The 18,217-nt window shown below is 41.0% G+C and overlaps 1 protein-coding gene across 1 annotated transcript; it reads left to right on the plus strand.

The window, feature by feature from the left end:
• The first annotated feature begins 664 nt into the window (after nt 1-664).
• fzd10 (frizzled class receptor 10) lies at nt 665-3,745 on the plus strand. Its single transcript, XM_080467034.1, has 2 exons — nt 665-1,155; nt 1,276-3,745. Exon 2 carries the CDS (start codon nt 1,284-1,286, stop codon nt 3,033-3,035), a length of 1,752 nt encoding a protein of 583 aa, XP_080323160.1. The 5' UTR covers nt 665-1,155; nt 1,276-1,283; the 3' UTR covers nt 3,036-3,745.
• The last annotated feature ends 14,472 nt before the right edge of the window (nt 3,746-18,217 follow it).

Genomic DNA, 18,217 nt, shown 5'->3' on the forward strand with positions numbered 1-18,217 from the left:
TTTACTTTTCAATGGTCTTTTGGAAAACACCACCATTCGTTTTTTAAAAGGCTTGCATGTTCAGTCGTGAGTCATTGTACAAGGACAATAATAAAAGGGGTTATTTTATGTGGGCTACACCCTTGTTCTTCAAAAGGATATTCATAAATGTAGTGTATAGGCAGTGAGCGCCAAAGACTGCAAGAAAAGTGAGCGCGGATTGAACATATTTGTCATGTTGTCTTCAAGGAGGGTGTGTTTTGTGAAAGTTATTTTGAATAGAGAAACAAGGAGAGGAGAAGGAGGGAAAATGGGCTTGCGTGGATTTCCTCCAGTTAAAAGAATCAGTTGTGATCAAAGCTCTGGTTTTGGTGCGCCTCTGGACTTGTGCGCCCCCGAGCCAAATTGCGCAACATTTTAGGGGGAAATCTCATAAAATGCGTCTCTGTCCTGCTGTTTCCGAAGTTTGTGGCCGAGTCCAAACAAACAGCGAGCAGGAAGTTTGCTGTGAGCCCTTTGAAACTGCAGTAATGAACAAGCTGTTCCGCACGATTTGAAAATAATCCGCGTGTCAGTGTCATCTTTCTTATGCAAAGTAGCTGTCTTTGAAGGCGGATCTTTTGGCAGGTTAGACCGGGACGGAGGCTCCGACCAGCTCAGACGAGCTCTGCCACCAAACGCATCGGGAGGAGCGTAATCCGGCGTCTCTCCGGCACGTTTACTCCAACCACAGAGGATATTTATCCCACTTATTTCTCTGAGTGACTACTTGTTTAGGTGCCTTGCGAGGAGCCGCAACAACAACAACAACAACAAAAAGACCCGGCGGGGAATTTGTTCTTTTTATTATTATTTTATTCTCAAGTTGTCGGGTTGAAATCGCACCGCAACACAGACAGATACTCCCTCAAAAAGTAACGTGAGACGTGAAAGCGGACCGATGAGTGTTTTTTGGGAGTAGGATTTCAACAGATGTGGATGTATCACAGCTTTCTTGGACTGAGTGTGGACCGATATTTACGCGCAAGAGACTGAAGTCACTCCAGCACTGGTGCGCGTGAAAGCATGGACCTGCCTGCACTCCTCCAGAGGCTCACCACTGTCGGACCTTCGCGGGAATTATGTTTTTTTTAAAGACTCTTAACTGAGGAATCGATGGTGTCGGAACATAGTTGAGTAAGTTTTTTTTTTTTTTTTTCTTTTTTCCCCCCAGATCATTGATCCCGATCGCCAAGTCAAGGTTGATCACTGACTTTTTAATGAACTTGCTTGTGGTATTTTTTTCTTCAAATTAAGAGGGGAGAATGTGTCCAGCAGTGAAACTGAGCCTCTTCCATCTGCTGCTGGTGCTGTGGAGCTGCAGGGGTTCAGCCATCAGCTCAATAGACCCTGACTGGTCGGGAGAAGGGAGATGTCAGCACATCAGCATCCCCCAGTGTAAGGACATTGGCTACAACATGACCCGCATGCCCAATCTCATGGGCCATGATGACCAAAAAGAGGCAGCGATACAGCTGCAGGAGTTCGCCACACTGATACAGTTTGGATGTCACAGTCACCTCAAATTTTTCCTGTGCTCACTGTATGCGCCCATGTGCACGGAGCAGGTGTCGAACCCCATTCCAGCATGCAGAGTCATGTGCGAGCAGGTCAAGCTTAAATGCTCCCCGATCCTGGAGCAGTTTAACTTCCCCTGGCCAGATTCTCTGGACTGCTCCCGCCTGCCCACCAAAAATGACCCCAACAACCTCTGCATGGAGGCACCCAATAATGGCTCGGATGAGCCGCCCAAAGTCTCCCACACTCAGCCTCCAGACTTCAGACCCCAGCGGCCTCTGAGTGGGCAGGACCTGCACCTCAAGGACAGCAGCAGCAAGCAGGCGTGCAGCAACCCGGGCAAGTTCCACTTTGTGGAGAAGAGTGAGTCCTGTGCCCCCAAATGCTACTCCAAAGTGGATGTATACTGGAGCCAGGGAGACAAGCAGTTCTCTCTGGTGTGGATGGCCATCTGGTCCATCCTCTGCTTTGTCTCCAGCGCCTTCACTGTGCTCACTTTTCTCATTGACCCACAGCGATTCAAATACCCAGAGAGGCCCATCATCTTCCTCTCCATGTCCTACTGTGTTTACTCTGTGGGCTACCTCGTTCGACTTTTTGTGGGAGCTGACAAAATAGCCTGTGACAGAGACAATGGGGTCCAGTATATTATCCAGGAGGGTCTGGAGAGCACCGGCTGTACTATTGTGTTCCTCATTCTGTATTATTTTGGCATGGCCAGCTCCCTCTGGTGGGTTATCCTGACCCTCACATGGTTCCTGGCTGCTGGGAAGAAGTGGGGTCATGAAGCCATTGAGGCTAACAGCAGCTACTTTCACCTGGCAGCGTGGGCCATCCCGGCCGTGAAAACCATCATGATCCTGGTGATGAGGAAGGTGGCTGGGGATGAGCTGACGGGGGTCTGCTACGTGGGCAGCATGGACGTCAAAGCACTCACGGGCTTCGTGCTCATACCCCTCTCCTGTTATCTTATTATTGGCACCTCTTTCCTGCTGTCTGGCTTTGTAGCCCTTTTCCACATCCGTAAGATAATGAAAACGGAGGGAGAGAACACGGACAAGCTGGAGAAGCTGATGGTTCGCATCGGGGTCTTCTCCGTCCTCTACACTGTCCCCGCTACCTGTGTCATCGCCTGCTATTTCTACGAGAGGCTCAACATGGACTACTGGCGCATCCTGGCCGGCGAGCAGAAGTGTGTGGACGGCAGCGGGCCGGAGTCGGACAAATGTGTGATGAAAGCGTCGATACCCGCTGTTGAGATTTTCATGGTGAAGATCTTCATGCTGTTAGTGGTGGGCATCACCAGTGGTATGTGGATCTGGACCTCAAAGACACTGCAGTCATGGCAGAATGTCTTCAGCAGAAAGCTGAAGAAGAGGACGAGGAGGAAGGCTGCCAGTGTGTTCACCAGCAGCAGGCCATACATCAAACCTCATCCATCTCTCAAAGGGCACAGCACCAAGTACGAGCCGACGCGACCTCCTCCGACATGTGTGTAGGCTGGCTCCCCTTGTATCAACCCAAAAATACTTTTAAAGCCCTAAATAAGACTTATAATATTCAGAGTGCCGTCAAAAGAGACAAGGTTCATGTTTTATTTATGCATTGCCAATAATACAACATGTTTGTTTTTTTTGTTTGTTTGTTTGGGGGTTTTGTTTTTTTTGTTTATCTTCAGCCATGTCACACAACAAGAGCTGCCTTTGTCTGAGAGAAAAAATCTGGTACTCCTGGATTCACTTATTCTATTCAGGAACTTGGTAGAAGAGGGAGGGAAAAAAATGGTATTGTTCCCAAGACAAAAAGAGTGGAATAAACCATTTGAATGTGCCATGGGGTTACTTGAATTATGTGCAATAGATGTTTTCTTCACAGGCAAAAAGACACTGTTAGTGACAGATTACAGACAATGAAAGAACCCCGTAAACAATGGAGGCAAATGGCCAGAGAGATGAGTGTTGTGTTTGGAGGCTTTTTTAATGGAAATGGAGGCAGTGTCATATATGTTTGAACTGGACCGAGAGCAGCTGTTGAAAGGCACTCAAGACCTTACGAACTGCCCTTTGTGAGGCAAATCCATGCCATAAATTAATCAAGCACTCAACATTGAAAAGTTATTTGTACACTGTTTTTGTCTCTCTTTTTTTTTTTTGTATATATTTCTAAAAAAGTTGAGATTTTATAGAAAAAAAAATTAATAAAACGTTCTAGTTTTAAATATTTGTGATGCTGGAATTTTTTTATCATCTTCATTCTTCATCATAATCATAGCAGTCACAAAGGTTTTTTTTTTTTTGCAATTCTAGCACTTGGGTTTCTCATGCTTGTCCATGTATACTGGTTATATTACTACATCATGATAATCGCAGCCAGTAACTGTACATTGACAATGTGTAGGTATTACAGGATGACTGGTTACTGAGTGATAAGCATACAAAAGTATTGAGGAATTAATGAACTATTCAGCACCTTTGCTTCAGACTTGTAGTAATTAATTACCAGTTCAAAGTGCCGTTGAAATCAACAAATAAACTCTAAAGAAAATTTACAGATTTTAGAGAAATACAAAGTTTTCTTATGCTTTATAGAAAACAGACTGAAAGTGAGTGTCATAAAAACATTTCCTATGGTGCTCTATTTGTTTTTTGCATACAGTACTTTAAGGTAACATGGCTACTTAGCTATGCGCATATCTGGAGATTTCATTTTATCCTATACCCGTTTTATTGTAGTGCATTTTCAGGGAGCTGCAGCATGTCATTGCTGACATTGCGTGAAAAAGCCAGATTCACCCTGGATGAGTAGTTAGTTGATCACAGGGGAGAAGAAAACTCCCACACACACATGCACTCCACTGACTATTACCTGCATTCAGCATACTTGAGCATGAAGCTTCATGTCTAATTTGAATTACTTACCTCTTGAAATAAGAAAGTTCAGCCAAAAGGAATTATCATTATTTAATTGTATCTCCTGGTTGACAGTTTATTTAGTTTGTGCTCAAATGAAAATTAAAAGTGACAAGATCATCAATTTTAAAATATTCTTGCTGAGTGGATTTAATATCAGCATGTTTATGGTTTATTTGTTTAGTTTATATATATATATATATATATATATATATATATATATATATATATATATATATATATATATATATATATATATATATACACACACACACCTCCTGGTCTTTCTGGTGAGTGCTTATATTAATCCTTAGTGTAGTTCAGTTAAATATACAACTTTATCTTAGTCCTCTCTCATCTACCATATCAGCCTCTCTCTTTTCTGCCTCTTTCTCTCTCTTGCTGTGTTGCATGTGTCGGTGTGTATCAATGAAGGAGTTATACAATAATCCAGCTCCCATTCAGGACAGGATTAAGACTGTTTGAAGGGTTTGACTTTGAAAAGGAGGATCGCTGCAAACCAAAATACAGAATATCTGTCATCTCTTCTTTTCCTATCAGTGGGGCATAGTGACATTTCTAAAGACACATCTGGTCTGGATTTGAAGTAGTTACACAGTGACTGAACCAGTTTTATTTTTAAGCATGAGAAAGCCAAATACACAGTTTGGCATCTTGAGATGTTTGTGGTTTAATGATGTTTACACTGTCAAATTGTGAAGGTGCATGCACCGGGGGCCACAAGTCCATTCTTGAATTCAAGTGACGGCAATTGAGTTTTGTCTTCATGTTGCTTTCAAACGGACCTCAAAACACGGATGTCTAAATGACTGGTGTCAGCCGTTTCGAGACTCAAACAGGTGTGTGTATAAATATATGACAAGTTGTCAAAAGTTGACTGAAAATGTGAAAGTAAGCATGACATTATTCTTTAGAGAGCTTGAAAAAGAAGTAATTTTCCACACAGGAACCTTTCACCTTTATCTGCTTAAATTTTTCAAATCTTTTTAAGAGATTTGAAGGTTTTGCCTCTTTTAGCTGTCGCAGAGGAGAGAAAATTGAGTTTGAGACCTGTGGTAGAGAGGCCTCTCTGGTCTAATAAAGTTTTAGAAGTGTAGTAATGCTTTATCCCCGAAGGCATTCAAGTTCCAGCGTCAACCGAACCCGTTTTAACAGTCAAAAGCACATGACTCACAACCTCTATGTGGCTGAATCAAAGTCAGCCACTGTCTATTGATACTGTGAGTTGCAAAAAAGGTGTGAGTGCTTCTGAGAGCTTCAACAGAGGCCACCTGGATAACAGCCCCCGAGGTGTCTGAGAAGGCTGTAAATATAAATGACAGTTACCACCCCCCTCCAGGGCTTCTTCAGCCAAGCAGACTTCACTTCTCTTCTTCTCCCCTCTTCAAAGGGAAAAAAAATCCTGCTCAGAGCAAGGGCAAAGTGTTGCTGGCAAGAATTTTTGGAAATCACACTGAACCGTATTTAAGCTGCTTAAAGGTATAGATCTTATTCCATCAGATCTCGGGTTATCAAGCCAGGAGTGTGTCTCGGTAGAGTGAAACAATGTGTCATGCTGCTTTCTATTAAATAAAACTTCTTGCAAAGGCACATTTCATTTGACCAAGCGGGGAATCCCACCCCGGCCATGTGAGTGAGGCTGATGAGTCTGAGACCCACACGTCCTCAAAATCCACCGGGATGAATGCCGTCACCCCTTCGCTCATCCACTTCCTGCCTCTCGCTCCGTCAGCTGCTCTGCGCAGGATTTGTCTGTCCCTGTTTGCTTGTGATGTGTTGACAATAAAGAGCTTTTGCTTGTGATCAGCGCTGTTGAAACGGCATCAAAACCTTTGATAATTACTTGATTTAATTGAATCTGACTACTTTGCTAGAAAGCCAGGATTTTTCAGCTTTTTTGCACTCCGTAGCAAATTGAGCTGATGTTCTGTGTCTTTTCAGCACGCAGTGGTATTACCACTGGAACATATCAAATGTCACAACAATTAAGCCGCCGCTGCACGTCAAAGTCAGATTCAGGTTTATAAGGAAAGTGTCGAAAGACGCAGCATCACAGGTAAAAAAAAAAAAACACCTAACCTTTAAACTATATTTGTAAACATCTCCATCCTATTCTCTATTTGATATTTTTGTATGCTGAGGTGTGCTTGTGTTTACTTTGTCTGCTTTTGCGAGCAGTCATAAAGTTATTTGACACAGTGGCATAAATCAAGTTGCTGGGATGACTGGCGGCTGAGGCAGCTTCTCTTTGATCAGCCGCTGTGGCAACGCCCCATGTCCTCATCCTCGGCTGCCTGAGCAGCACCTGTTTACCAGTTCAGGCCTGTCTGATTGTCTGTTAGCCTCTCAGTGTCAGACGCATACATGACGCACACACACAACATATACGCAAAGGAATTTGGCTGGTGCTCAAGGGTGGGTGGGTTTCCCCCAACATGTATGCTCCTAATGTGCAAGACCCACGCCAATTCATTGCCACTTGTTTTTTCTTCTTATTAGACAGCTGCTCTAAGTGTAAATCTGTCACCTTTTTGGAGAGACTTCAGTGGCGGCTCCACAGACGGAGAAATACTTGCATCATACCATAAGAAACAGCTTTGTTTTATCCTTGAAGAAGTAACACAGAGTAAGAGAGTTACTGAAGAAGAAAAGGAAACTTTACAGAGAGCGGCAAGTTTCATAGACGAAAGTGTTATCATAGAATGCAATAAAAGCCCTCTCTCATCCCTCAAGTTTTTCTGGTACATAAATCCACACTTCTGAGGATTATGGCTGAGAAAGTGTGGGTGGGCTTCATGTTCAGAATTGATCCATACAGCAGAGAAACTAGGGCAAAGTAGGAATACAGTGTATATGCCCAGTCTGCAGCAACAAGCTAATAATACACACACACACACACCCACACACACACACACACACACACACTGAAGGTGAGAGTAATTACATAAAAACCTGGCAACAATGAGTTCTCTTCTTGCAAGGCAGGGGCAGGGTGCCTTTTTTTTTTTTTTCAAACGCATAATGAACTGCTTCACAGGCCCTCTGCTGATCAAACAAGTGTTTGATAGTGGCTTTGGTTTGAAAAAGGACTGAATATGTTTATTTGCATGTGGAGAAGTGAGTGACTTTGAGGTGGAGATCAGGCAGATTAGTGTTAACTGACAGAGACCTGTGCAAACAGACACTCCCCCTGCATACAAGCAGCAGCGTACTTCCTCTGAGGACCAGAGTATGGCAACTCTTCTTTTTCAGATGTATCCCAGCCGCCTCCCTGAAGCCTGACTCTTTCTGTGAAAAAAAAAACAAAAAAACAAAGCAGATTTTGGCTTGTTTGCTTGTTGCATGTGAACACATGTACTGTATGTAGAAAGCTGGCAAACAATAGATGAGAAAGTCCATAACTTGCAGACATTCATCAAAATTTACTTTGAATTTTTAATTTTTTTTTAAATCCCTTGCAGCCACATGCCTATATTGACTTTGTTTTCAAATCAGGATGCTTTGATCTGAAATTAAGGTAAAAGCAGTTCAAACTGTGAAACATGGAGGTGGAGTAACTTCTGCATTTGTCTGAAAAACTGTTTTATCTGTCACTGATGACAGGATTTCACATGCATATTTCTCATCAATGCAACTCCAAGACCATCTATGATTGCTTGAAAATTTAAAAAACTGCCACAAACCCGAAAAAGATTTGTGCTGTTATAGGAGTCATTAATAAGACCAATAGGACAATCACAGAAAAAAAAACATTTGCAGCATAAGCTTCTCACACATCCATTCTACACCGCTCTGCATGGAGCTGGAGCTGACAAAGGGCAGACGCATGGTGGACAATCATCATCATCATCTTCCTCATCAATCTTTATTAGCTAAACGTTCAGATGATTAAATGCATCTTAAAGTGTAGCACCAGCCAGTTATCCAGTTTATTGTACTGCAGGAGGAAACTAGAGCAACAAGAGAAAACCCACACATGCTAAGGGAGAACGTGCACACAACACACACTGAAGAAATCCAACCCAGACTTCAACTCAGGACCTTCTTGTGTGAGGCAACTTACACTACTGTGCAGTTTATATAGTGAAAGTTGAAGAAAAAGTTAATTGTACATCCATAGAACGAAATGAAATCCAGTTAACCTACAAGTAAATGTGTTAACAAAGTAAACTAACATTGATATCTGATCCAATCTCGACTATAAAAATAAAGGGTATTCAACATTCAATAGAAAACTGTCAGAAGTACGGGAGCGACATTCGAAGCAGGGACGGGACATAAGGGCTGCAACGTGACAGAAGGCAGGAGATTGTGTGGTTAGAGGGATGTGAATAGTCTGGTGTCAGCGAGAAGCAAGGTTTTCACCATGGTGATTTAGCAGCAGACTGTAATCTGCCACCATCCTAATCCACGCTGCTAAGAGGTCTGATCATTTTAAAACACAGCAAAACGTCAGCGGGGAGACGGCCTTTTCTTCGTGCGAAGACAGCCTCATACTTTTTTGTCCCTCTGTGTGGCTGTGAGTGTGTGCGTAAACAGCCTCGCATGCATTTGTCACATTTAAGTGCTGTTTTTCTTGGGTGGGGGGAGTGGGGGATGTTGTGAAGGCGACGACAGCATTGATGGAGAAATGGAGAGAGCAAGTGCAACGGGAGGCTGTCTACATGTGTATATATTTGTGTGTGTGTGTGAGTTTACAGACAGTATAGGAACTATAGAGGGATAGACAGAGGGAGAGGGATGATGATGGATCTGGCAGGGCTCATGAGCACCGCTGAGAGAAAATGCCTGTGGTTCAAAGACACTCTCAGCAAACTTAACAAAGAAAGATGGCACAGAGGGGGAGAACATGAAAGGAAACTACACAATCAACTGTCACATAAACCGGGAGAAAAATATCCCCGGCCCTGCTGGCAGGATATTCTGTCGGAAGGCTTTTGACTATTTCTTTTATTTATTTTATTTTTTTTAATTCACTCTACACAGTGGACTGTGACAAAGCAAGAAATCAGATTGCACACTTGCAGAAACAATGTAATCTAGTTTAGGACTCGTGCTTATGTTTTTTTGTGAATTCACCCAAAAAATTCCAACACCCCGTCTGAATGTCTGCACTGCTAAATACATGTCTTGACGTCTCACTCAATCACTGTGTGAGCAATCAGAAATGATCCAATCTGCATGTGATGAAGGCAATTTTTAGATACTGCATGTGATTCTACATTAAAACAATATGTAGAATCACATGTGTAATGAAATGTTAAAAATAATTATACAACAAATAATTCATGTGAAACATATACTGAATTAGTGCTATTGATTAAACACCACATACTCAACAATGTGTGTTAGAGTAAATTAATCATGCAGACAGTTAATGAGCTTAGGAGGAAGACACAGAGGAGGACAAAGTATGCGCAGCAGAGTCAATGACATCACGACCACTGGTGCTTATTTCTTTATCAAGGCATCTGTAGGTCAGTGTGATATATTAGCCAACACGCAAGTATTTTCCTCAAAATTAATGGGGACAAATTATGATGAAGACAATCTTTAAACTTTCTTGAGGCGTGTTCCTCGTCTGGGGAATCAAGGGTCGGAGCAAGCCATGAACGGGGTCATGCGTGACGAAGGCTCCATCGGTGCACCAGGGAAATGAAGGCTGGGCCATGTAGTCTAATGCAACAGCCAAGCTATTGTAGCTCAAATGCTAGTTCTAACAGGAAGGTGACGGTATACAGTACATCCCAGTTTGTTACACACTGAACTACACAGGCACAGACCAGCCTGGGTGACCATGGTGGTCATAATTTTATGGCTGACTCATGCCAAAAATAACCATACACCGCAGCAAATGTTGGCTATGTAAACTTAACTATACAGGTGATGTTAGTTCCAATCCATGAGCACCCAATGGCAACACAAATAAGCAAAGGGATCGTTCATCTGTTTTGCTGTTTAGTTTATCTGCAATTCCAGTTAATCCAATTCAGAGTCTCCATCACACAAGTACTGAAAGCAAGTTATTTTTAGAATTTCCTGTTTAAGTCTGAGGCCTGTTTTCCTTAGTTTCAGTTATAATATTTACAAGACTTTGGTCCCAGGGGGCATCACATTAATAGAAATGGTCACACACAACACATAACATGTGTTGGTTTACGGCAGTCCAAAACAATGTCCCATTTAGCTCCCAGCTCTCCTTACGCCGTGACAGAACTGGAAGCAATTTGGGATAAGTATGAAGGAACAGTTGAGGAGATGATAAATGACTTCAGTGCCGGGATTTGTGACTGTATCTGATACTCATACATGTGTTCCTTTGAGTAATCAAGTGAGGGCATGGTAAAAGATTCTTGGTTTCCTGGACACTGGTGGCGAGCCAGATTGTCTGGTTCTGATAATGCTAATGGGAGTGATGGCAGCAGCGACTAATCTACACAGAGAAGGGGTCAGAACCCACTTATCTGGCCTGAGTGGAAAATAACGGCCCACTTAAAGAGCCAATCTGTGAGATGGTGTGTGACAACTAAGCTGAAACACTGGCTGCTCAAGATTTGTTTATATGTTTTGCTTGTCAACACAGGAATAATATGCACTTTTCTTTTTAGGTACGCTGAGCTAGGAGATGATCAGAAAAGATTTACTTTCATCTTCAGCCCAGTCTGTATGAACGAATGTCAGAATTTGCATGACGCAAAAAGATTGGAGTCCATAAAGTAGTGGCCCCATGGCTGAAGATAAATTCAACCCCATGCTGCAGTAAACAGGAGCTCAACATGGGAATGGAAACTATGCGTCCACACATTTACTGCACAGCACCTGTATGGCGTGTTCATGAACATTCACATTACAGCGTAGCATAAGAAACAATTCCAGACATGGGAATGGACAACTAAATTTAGCTCTCTGTTTGATCACCGCCTCGGGTCACGGACATGACTTTGAACCAACATGGCTAGATTCACAAAACAAAAAAAAAAAAAAAGAGACAAGCCTCTGTTCTTCTGTTCTTCAAAGGAGGGAAAGAAGCAGTGCTGCAGATAACCAAATGTTCTATTAGGCAGGAAACCACTGACTTCATGCAGATTGGGACTGAAATGATGGCTTATGTTTCTGTAGAAATGCTGCCTCGAACAGTTTTCTTTCAGATTCAGAAAAATATGTCTTGTTTGGTTGAATGACGCATTTTACTGTCTGCTGTTTAAACTACTTCCTCCAGTACTACGTTGCGCATACATTATTGTCTCTCTCACGTATTCATAACTGCTCGATGATGTTCAAAGGAGTCTTTCATTATGCTTTAAGTATCATGGCCTAATTGCCATATTAATAATTAAAAGTAGATGGCATGACATAAACATGCACACTGCACATTGTTCCCTTTATAAAGTGGAATCAGCCACGATTGAGTTCTGGGCATACACTTCTAAGAATATATTGTATTAGGACAAAAGGGGAAGGAATATTTAATATAATTTGTACTTTCTTTTTTCTATGGTTTTGATAATTTCACTTGTTTATGAGTTTTTAATTAAAACATTTTTTTGTTAGTGTCCATATTTGTAGGACCTTTCCATTTTCTAATACTGTATTACTCGTTTCTGTTACTCCTAATGCTGCATGGTGATGTACTGGTGAGCCTCCTAATGAGAATATCCCTGTTTGGGCCGTTTCTGTGTAGACTTTGTATGTTCTCTGGATTCCTCTAACAGTCCAAAAACAATCATTTGGGGTTTATTGATCGCTTAATTATCTGCATAGGAACTATGATTTGTGTCTCTCTGTCTCATTGTGTTTGCTCTGTGATGGACTGGTGACCTGTCCAGGATATTCCCTGATCTTTTGCTTTTAGTCTGGATGGACTTTAGATCGAGCAATATCATGTTTTAATAAGCATTAATTCTTAGTTACTATTTCACCATTTGTCCCTTTACATTTAGCTTATTGTCTCAGATGTTGATGTACAGATGATTATAGCAGACATTCCAACACTATATTCATTACTTTTACTCATTTCACTCATTTTGAAGATAACCAAATAAATGCACTCTTGAAGGTTTTCATTAAGTTTATGTCAAGTATGACAGTATTTATTTAAATTAAGCATTGTATGTAAAGGTTTTAATAATGACTTGTCTTGGTTATTTTAGTAGATTTCAGTGATTTCTCCTATTGGTCTCAAATTTCAAGAAATATTTGCGTAATACTATAGAAAGTAATCTCACTGATGGCCCAACCCTTTAACTGATGCTTTTTGAGATTTATTGAAAACCCCAATGTAGTATCTGTGTACAAAACAGAGTATAAATTTCCTCAATATACATTTTCAGTAGGTCACGTTAACATCTGTCTATAGCCTTGATCTGGCTAAAGCTAAACTAGAGCATCCAGTCTATAAACAAAAATGGAACATAAAAACAAACTACAAATTAATTTAGACTTGCAGCATCGCCTTTCTTGTGTCTTATCAGATGGGTTGTTGATAAATAAAACCTTTTGTGAAGGTAATTTTTATGTCACCCTTTCCTTGTGTGCATTTGATAATAGATCAACGTCACAACATCTCTCTGGGTCTAGTCGCTCTCTGCTGATGGGCAAATTACTTTTTTCTATTTTATAACTGAACAAAAGTAGCATCAATTCTTAGAATTTTGGAGTGTTGTGTTGAATATCAATTCAAAACATTGAATGATTTTCAGTGGTCATGTGATAATAGAAGCTGCTCTGGATCATAGGGTCTGTAGCCAACCCCAGCTGACTATGGGTAAAGACAAGGTGCCAGCCCATCATAACTCTTAACAATATCTTTCAGCTTTTTCCACATAACAGTTGGCAGCAGTCTGAACTCATCACTTTAAAGTGTAAGTTCCTGGTTGCAGCAGGCAAGTATAACCAAATGAACTGGAAGCAGGAAGCGGGGATGCATCGCACAGCTTAAGTGTTGTTTAACCCCGAGGAATCAGTCTTTTTGAACTGAAAGCAACAAGAGGCTGGAAGCGGGTCAGCGGAGGTCAGGGAGGACAGCGAGAGCTTCTTATGTGAGCCGGGACAGTCCTGAGCACCACTGCAAGGGGCACTGAGTCAGTTCATTGATATTCAAGCATTTGACCCACTGACAACAGGGATGTCAGCGAGGTTAAGACAGCCGTGCCTCTATGTATTGTATGGGACGAAAAGCCAGGGGGTACCCCGGCCCTCCGCCCCCCTCCTCTGCACGGTTGTCATGGTGAGCAAATCAGTCCAGCAGCACAATGTCACACTCATGTGGGCACAGTTTCTCTTTCTTGCTCTCTTTCTTTTCTTTCTGTGACTTTCTATCACGCTGTTTCACTGAGCGGGGCTGCCAAAGAGGACTTTTCTGTACACTGACACTGCCTGGTGTGTCATGTACATCCACATACTGTACATATACAATGCATAAGAAGAGCAGACACTGAAGATCCAAAGGATTCTTCCATCAAAACATGTGGCAACAGATATATTTCCGTCTTCCGTTGTGGGATCTGAGTGAGAGTTTGATATCCAAGGATGTGTCAGGTCAGGTAGTAAACGTTCGCTGGAGGTCCAAATAACTGTCAGTCATATTTCCTCCCAGCCTGGAGGGGAGGAGGACCATTTCACCATCCTCATCATGACAGTAGAGCTTGTGTCCCGTGCATGTCTGCTTTGAGTTACTATTGCAATGCAACACCGATTTTGTTTAATAGATCACAGCTCATTGATAAAAGCAAAAATCAATCAACAGAAACTAATTTGGCCCGCCGAATATGCTCTCTCCACAACCTTACAGTGTCTTCTAGGAAAACAATTGACTTGTCTCTGGCAGTGGGCCTTTGCAGTGTCTTCTTGTCACACAAATATGTTCCTAAAGCTAATGTCAAGAAGATTAGGCTGAAGGGAAAATTGCAGCTGTATTCAACGGTGGAGCTGGCGAGCCGCTGCTCTAAGGTGATGGGGCATGTCTATGCTTCACCCGATCTGAACCTGACGCCTGCTGCGGTTGGCACTGTAATTACAGAGGTTAGACATAACTCAGAGAAAAAGATGTGGGAGAGAGAGGCAGAGTGGTGGTGGTAGAAGGGGGTGGGGGGCGCAGAGAAAGTAGAGAGAGAGCGACTACTAGCCCCGGGGCCAGTGGAGGCCCTGATAGTCAGAAACATACTGTTCCCTCCTAAATGCTCCCCTCAGTCCGTTCTTTTTCATTCTCTCCTATTTCCCCCCCTCCAGTCTGAGCGCTGCCACACAGTCAAGCACAAACACAGTTGCGCAGCCTGTCTCCCAAGGTTTACCTCCTTCCTGTGTGGTCGGGGCAATTGGACTCTACTGGGTTCTTTATGGGTCCCGTGGGTACACTTAAAAGCTGTAAACACCAGACCTCAGGAAATAATGGCCGGGACTGCTGATGTGGAACAGTGTCACTCTCGTATCCATCTCCGCCTGAAAGGACATTTTAGATTCCGTACAAAATGCATCACAGCCATCATCCAACTTTATTTATTTATTTATTTATGTATTTATGTATTTATTTATTTATTTATTTATTTATTTATTATTTATTATTTATTTATTTATTTATTTATTTATTTATTTATTTATTTATTTATTTATTTATTTATTTATTTATTTATGTATTTATTTATTTATTTATTTATTTATTTATTTATTTGTTTATTTATTTATTTATTTGTTTCTTTGTTTGTTTGTTTATGCAATGCGCTGTTTGATATATAACAATGTGGTTTTGTAAAAGGGATCTGAATAAATTTGGCCGAGTTTATGATAGGGGGATTCAAAAGGATGGCTCTAATCAAAGCAGCAGAGTCAAGCAAAAATTCTCAAGCCATGGTCAAGAACAAGGAAAAAAAATCAAAAAATCAGAACACATATCTGGACTTTTGCCTCTTTGTATCAGCACCAGCATTTTGGTGCACTGAACTGAAAAATAAATACTGGACAGTTGTGTGGAATTTGATCACTTCCTATACAATGTGTCCTCATATAAGTGCGCCCAAGGGAATAATGAAGCAGTATTTTTACAAGCTGAGCATTCAACAACAACCAATAAAGTGTATGAAGATGGTAAAACAGTGGCAGAAATTCCCTCCATTGAACGTACCAACAAAGAAGATCTGCTGAAAGTAAACAGCAGATTCGATGCCTCTCATGTTGTGTGTTTGATATGTTTAAAGGTCTTTGACACAAGCTGCAGTCGTAATTGGAGTAAAATGCACCAGACAGTGTTTGGAAACTGACCAAGACACAGTTTTTTCTCATGGCTTCATCCTGTTAGTTTCATTTGTACCAGAGTTAGTATGGCAGCGTTCAAATTTCACCGCAGAAAAGAAAAGACCTGACAAGTATAAACATAACTTTGCTGTCTATCACAAAAATCCATTCTGAATCTTACATCTGTCATGTCATTTGATGGCACCATTATTATAGGTTTCAGTTGATAATGTGATGATAGAATGGTTTTTCTGTTGTCTTTAACCTATCTATCACATTTACTATTTTATTGTTTCATATTACTATATTTTTCATAAAAATATTCCTTATGTCCTTCACAATTGGTTTTTCTTCTTTTTTTGTTTTTCTTGTCATTTTAAGTCATTGTTTCCTCCTCATGTCTTTTTTGTTGCAAAGTGCCTTGCTGCTGAAATGTACTATACGAATGCTCTTCGACACTAACACTCGCATAGACCTTGTGGTTCCAGCAATACACTTTTTTCATTTGGTATGTACGAGTTTTAAGCAGAGGCCAATATTATCGGCTTGGTTTTTATGTTCCTGTCACTTTTGAAGTGATATTTGTTCTGTTTTGATGTAGTAAAATAAGTGTAAAGACAGCATGTTCAAAATTAGCTGACAATGACAGTCATGATTAATGAAAGACTGCAAGTGATCAAAAACTAAGCAAGTGATCAAAAGAAGCAACATGCAAAATGTAAAAGATTTCAGAATAGTTCACAGTTGTTCCTTTGATGATCTAACAAACAATGTATGATTCAGAACTGCAAGGTTAGCGATCTCCAACTTGACGGCATCTTTGATTGTGTATTAACATCATCACAGTTTTGTGACTTTCCTGAGCCACAGAAGTGTTATTCTTTCCCCCCAAGCCGTGTGGTTATGTAATAAGTGCTCCAAATTGACAGTAGAAATGCATCAGTGGTGCGAATCCTCAGACACAGCACAAAGCAAGACACCACAATGAAAGAAAAAGTACCGGAAGATCATGGTGATTTCACCATTTATGACTCAAATCAAACGGACTCAGAGTTGGAATGTTATGGCGAGAGCATCCATTTTTTTTTCGAAACACGCTTTTCTCCAACTTGTGGCTATGACAACCAGAGATCGTTTCAGCTGGATTCAGGTGATAGACAGGCTGGATGCTGGACCGGTTGTTAGCCTGTCACAGTGCAAATACAAAATCATACATGTGGTTAATGAAGAGCAATTTATCACAAGGAGCATGTTAGGTTGCACACTTTGTCATGTTGGTCAGGTAAAAATGTATTTTAAAGACTAAGAACTCAAAGAATAACCCACACACACAGGAAGAACAGAAAGCCCAAGCTCGAAATCAAACTGGGCTCATCAGAGGCAAAGGAGCACTAAACCACTAGGTGACTGTCCAGCTCCTGATTCCAAGGTTAAAAAATAATTAGGTCATTGGGAGAAAGTAGTGTCATAATACCTATTGTTGTGGTCCTGTAGGAAAGAAATAACAACTTTTATGACAGGTTTGTGTCACATTGCCACATTTTGTTTTTGTGCTTTTCTCAAACAACTTGCTTTTTTTTGTCATGTGACAAATAAAAAGAGCTTGACTTGTAAATCCAATGGAATACCTCTTTAAACGAGTTTTCTTTTTAAATCACACAATTTACAATGTTTTCACACAAATAAAGAGACATCATTTCATGTTAATGTATTAAAAATAACTGTCTTATGATCTTCATATCCACAAAGGAAAGCAAGATCCCTTCTAATTATATACCCCCATGAAAGCAAAAGAAATGCTTGATCAGTTAAATACAGTGCATTAAAAATAATGTCTGCAACAATTATTTGATCTTGATTTCTTTATAGCTCTCCACAGGGGACACACTGAAAGAAAATAAGGGGACAAACAAGATATTTTATTCTAAGCTGCTAGTGTGGTTATGTTTCAAAAAGATAACAGAGGTGACAAGTAGTGAATCATCAAAGTGATGACTGAAGACAAGAAAAAAATATTTGTCTCTCATATTCAGCAAAAGTCGTTGCTAAACCTTTCTGAATATTTGCAATAAACGGAAATAAGAGAAGCGTTTCTAATTGGCACATATCCTCTATATAATCAAATCGTACATCAACTCTCTGTTCAACCACAAGAGTGATGTGAGGAAAAATCTATAGACAGTCAGTACAAAATGCACCAAGTCTGAACGATTTCATCCTTTGAACTGTGAAATGGAGTGAAATGAAGAGTCTGCAGCCAGCTGAATGAGGACATATGGAAATGAACATATCTCCGGAGCAACTGCAGTCTCCATATCAGAGGAAGATGTAGACACAGCACTCAAGGTCAGTGCTTTTCATGTGAAGATTCTGTTGCTGAGGAGACAATCAACACTTGTCATTGTGTTTTGGAGCCAAAGAGCAGAATGTGACTTCCACTGATCCACAGAATCATTAGCAAGAAGCTTTTAACGGGTTCCAAGGACCATGGCTTACTTTTTAAATAAAATATAAACAAGGGAAAA

This window comes from Lipophrys pholis (assembly GCF_963383615.2).
Source record: "Lipophrys pholis genome assembly, chromosome: 7".
Taxonomy (NCBI): domain Eukaryota; kingdom Metazoa; phylum Chordata; class Actinopteri; order Blenniiformes; family Blenniidae; genus Lipophrys; species Lipophrys pholis.